The sequence below is a fragment of the Diadema setosum genome, chromosome 3 (genome assembly GCF_964275005.1).
Source record: "Diadema setosum chromosome 3, eeDiaSeto1, whole genome shotgun sequence".
NCBI classification, from domain to species: Eukaryota; Metazoa; Echinodermata; class Echinoidea; order Diadematoida; family Diadematidae; genus Diadema; species Diadema setosum.
The window spans coordinates 43986830-43991093 of record NC_092687.1 but is presented as its reverse complement, the minus strand read 5'-3'; the positions used below and the strand labels follow the sequence as shown (position 1 = coordinate 43991093).

Sequence of the window (4264 nt, the reverse complement as noted above, 5' to 3'; positions counted from 1 at the left end):
GGATGGCCCTCTTGTCTGAAATCAAAAGTTAAACCTTACCATTCAAGAAACCAATTTATTCTGTCTTTGTTTACATAATTCTCCACATTGCTCTATCGAGGACTCTTTGAATTCTTTTCTCTTATTACCTCTTGTCTGAAATCAAAAGTTAAACCTTACTATTCAAGAAACCAATTTATTCTGTCTTTGTTTACATAATCATTGTACATTATGCGTTAACCATTAACCATTATCATTACGTTCCCGTTAAATACTTGACTTATATTCCAAGACAAGAATATCTGCTTCAGCCAGTGTCTTTAAAATCAAAAGCAGATGGTGTATTAATATTCTAAATTTACGAATTTATAAACCATGCGCTGTAACGTCCTAGCCGATTTTCCGACGCAGATTTAATCTAGGGCCCAGTTAAGCAACATGAATTTTGTGGTACTTTTTGTTTTTATTTCATTTTTTTTTTGAGGGGGGGGGGGGGATGGGGGATGTAATCATATAACATGCATTGAATATAGAATGAGTTAAATACTTGTACATTAAAAAGCTTCAAGTCTGAAAATGCGATAATACTAACGACAGAATATCCGCGAGTTTTGCGATGACGTGTCAAATACATGTCATGCCACTATAGATCAATTTATAATTCTTGGTGGACCCACATTATCCATCAAATTTAAGTTATTTGAAGGGATGGCATAGTATTGGTGGAGATGAGGATGGGGCTTTTAACTTTTTGCGAGATAACAAGAAATCCACTTAATAGGTAGAGCATACCATTCTAAGACGAACTCAAAGCTTACTAGATAAAAATTGGTTCTTAAATGGTTGAGACATCAAAAAGAACTAAAACAAAGGCCATTTCAAAATCAATTTTCATCAAATAAACGTTGAATCCCTCTGGAATTATGTGCTCTTTCATACTTCATAAGAGGTTTCTCATTACCACACACACACACACACACAAACACACACAATGTTGGAAACCTGAAGTTAGATCTCAACCGAAACTATACGATCCTTTTAATCCAACTTATTTCACATTAACGCCTGTAGAGATCCTTGTAATTTGATTGGTTGTTTGACATTGATTATTCGGCCCATTTCAATATGACGTCATCATCCGTGCAATTGTGGTTCCATTTACCGTGCAATTTTGGATCCATACGATTTGCTCCATTGCACGCTCACTGAGAGCAGGGAGGTGGAAATCTCTTCCACCTCCCTGCTGAGAGCCCGGCATACTACGCATATACGCTTGCATGCGTTTTGCAGTGTATGTACATGCGACAGCGCGCTACATAGCGTATAAAGCGCCCACTGAGCATTCTCGCCATCTCAGATTCTCTCTTGTTTCTAAATTATTGATAAAACATGAAAGGACAAGGATCTCTTCTAGGCGTTATATAAAACAAATAATAAATGTTTTTCATTCGTGCAATGGACAGAATATTTCACTCGGTGAAAGATGAAATCTTTGATCCATTCAACGAGGCTGCTCCTCGTTGAATGGATCATTTCATCTTTCACCTCATCAAATATTCTGTCCATTGCACTCATAAACATGCATTATTTGTATACTGACCTATGTTGAAATAAAATGCAGACACTGCAAGCGAGTACTATAGTCTGATACCATCTTTTCAGTAAGAGTTTTTTTTATTAGCCATAATTGACTATGATTGAGTAGGCGGCTTTTACGCAATACGTATATTATTATAGATTGTCGCTGTCAATGATTACAATGTGTTAAGCTCAAGATTGATGTTTTATCAAACGCTATAATATCGACGAGCTGTTGATATCAAGGAACGGATAAAAAAATACAACACACAATGCAGACATAAAAACAGCAACATCGAGTTGAAATACCGGAGTGTGATTGGCTGTCGACTCTGCCTCAGTTCGTCAGTCACCACAAAGTCCAATGTAACAGTGGTTACTTCGGTGAATCACTCTGTAATGAAGGCACAGTACACTCCCGTTATAGCGAAATCCTCGGGACCAGCATTTCTCTTTCGTTATTCGTTATAACATAACAATTACAGTATAACTATTACGCAATCCACGCAGAGTGATTTGAAGCGTCTGCCCATGCAGACGCTTTGTTAATGTTCATAAAATTTTTGCTTCTTTTGACCATAACTTCAAAAATGTACCTTTATTATGTAGTGACTAATATATTTTAAAAGGTATCATTTTGTACTTTATGACAGAGACCGTACTTCAAAATCTTCAAAAACGGACTCATAATCGGTTTTTGCAAACAAACTCTTCGTTTCTTCCGCTATTTTCTTTTTAAGCGACCCGCATTTTGTCATAACGGAGCATATTTCTTTTGTTTTTCTTTGTCAATGGCACTTTGAAAAGATAGCATATTGACGAAAAATTTGTGCCATATACTAAATGGCGATGATTTTGGGGGCCTGAACTCTTACTTCTTTATATTAACACAATTCACTGTAACCGTGTTGTTGTAACGGGAGTGCAAAGTACCCATGGATTTTTCACTATAGATCAAGAAGGGTCTTAATTTTGACTACCATAAAGACGTTTAGTGTTTGCTTCATTTTGTTTTCTATGCCCAAGTAAAATTTTTCCCAACCATTCGTTCAAAGACGAGATTGTGTGGGTGATAGAAGTCCTTCAATTTTCGCTCAACATCTTCAGCTACGAAGGGATGAGGGCGCCCTTTACCTTCACGCATGCAGACACCTTCACCATCGTGATGCTTGCAATAGAAGCCTTTGGTTTTATTAAAGTATATTTTCGACTCGTCGAAATACCTCGGCAGTCCGAGAAAGGATTCGACCTCTTGAAGGACGGGCAGAGGGTTTGTTTCCAGTTCGTAACCATCGACCACGAGAAAACGATCATGGGGAAAGACCTCCAGCCATGCCCGCAAAAGCTCGTCGTAAAGCCCGTGGCGGAGAGCCGTATTAGTCTCTTTAACATCACCTTTATTAGAGAGGAAGGTCTTTTTGAAGCCAGCGGGGTTTAGCGCCCTTTTTAGAGGCTTGCCTCCAGTGACAATATTGTGAACATAGCTCGATACCAACCGTAACACGGGATCACGAACTACTACGATGAATTTAGTCGTAGAGGGCAGCATGGACTTAATAAGCAGTGGAACCCTTTTGTCACGGATGTAAGTTGGTGTCTTTTCCATTGTAAGCTGATACTTCGACGAAACTGGCATAATATCGCGATACCAATCCATGCCACGATTAAAGTTGTCGTTCCAAAAGTAGACTTCCTTCGGTTTATGCGAGTGCACAAGATACGGATGCATGTCGAGAAAGAAGGAGAGCGCCCCCGTCCCGCATTTCGATACACCGATTCCGATCACATCTGGTAATCGTTTTCGACATTCCAGTTTCTCCGCTGCCGATGAATTTGTTTTCCAGTCCGTGGGACACCTCACGTCAATGGGAAGAGTTCTGGATAAATTTCTGAAATCCTTTGCAGATTTTGAGGTTTTATTTTCTTCGTTTTTATTTGCACCTACTATGACAGCGGCCACCCCTCTCGATGCTGTGCTATAAGGTGCGTACTCATATTGTCCTTTGAATTCGGTGGAGGAGCAATGAAACAGGAATCGTCCGATGTTAAGAACCATGTACCCACCAACAAGAGCTCCGATGGCAAACGCCCTCAACCATTCATTCTTCACCAACATCGTGACGTCGGAGGGGAGCCGTTCAAATCAACCTGTATTTAAATGCAGAGTATTATGACAAATGAAACGCAATAAAGCACTGGTAACATACAGTGGTTGTAGGTATAGAGTAAAAGTGCATCGGATATAATCATCGGAGTAAAGTAACATAAACAACACGAACAAGGAAGAGAGTATAATCATTATATAGTCTGAATGCCAGACGCCGAACCTTATTTTACCGTCTGTCAAATGATTTCATCCCATTTCGTTTGTGATGAATCCGAATCTGGATTAGGAATTTCTTGCATCCTTGAAGGTTTTGAAATATTCAAGATGATCTTCAAGATGCTTACCCTATACATTTCCTTAGAAATAAAATGGAGAAAAATAGGAAAGAAAAACAAAACTGTTCTCCTGTTTCGAGAATGCTGAATCCGAATCTGGATGATTCAAGTCTGGAATCCTCATTGCCCGAGGATTCTGAAACATTTAACTGGAGTCATCCTAAACATATTAAAACTTCAAAGGTTGCAATAGAGAGTTGACTCTATCATCATTATATTCAGATTGTAACCTTATACAGAGGGTAAAACCATTAAAAAAGCAGCA

General features: G+C 38.9%; 1 protein-coding gene across 1 annotated transcript; it reads right to left on the bottom strand.

Moving 5' to 3' along the window:
* Positions 1 to 2572: 2572 nt before the first annotated feature.
* Positions 2573 to 3673, bottom strand: LOC140246900 (heparan sulfate glucosamine 3-O-sulfotransferase 1-like). Its single transcript, XM_072326225.1, has one exon. It carries the CDS (start codon positions 3671 to 3673, stop codon positions 2573 to 2575), a length of 1101 nt encoding a protein of 366 aa, XP_072182326.1.
* Positions 3674 to 4264: the final 591 nt, after the last annotated feature.

Coding starts and splice junctions, on each gene's coding strand:
- LOC140246900 (XM_072326225.1), bottom strand. CDS start 3,673: ATGTTGGTGAAGAATGAATGGTTGAGGGCGTTTGCCATCGGAGCTCTT.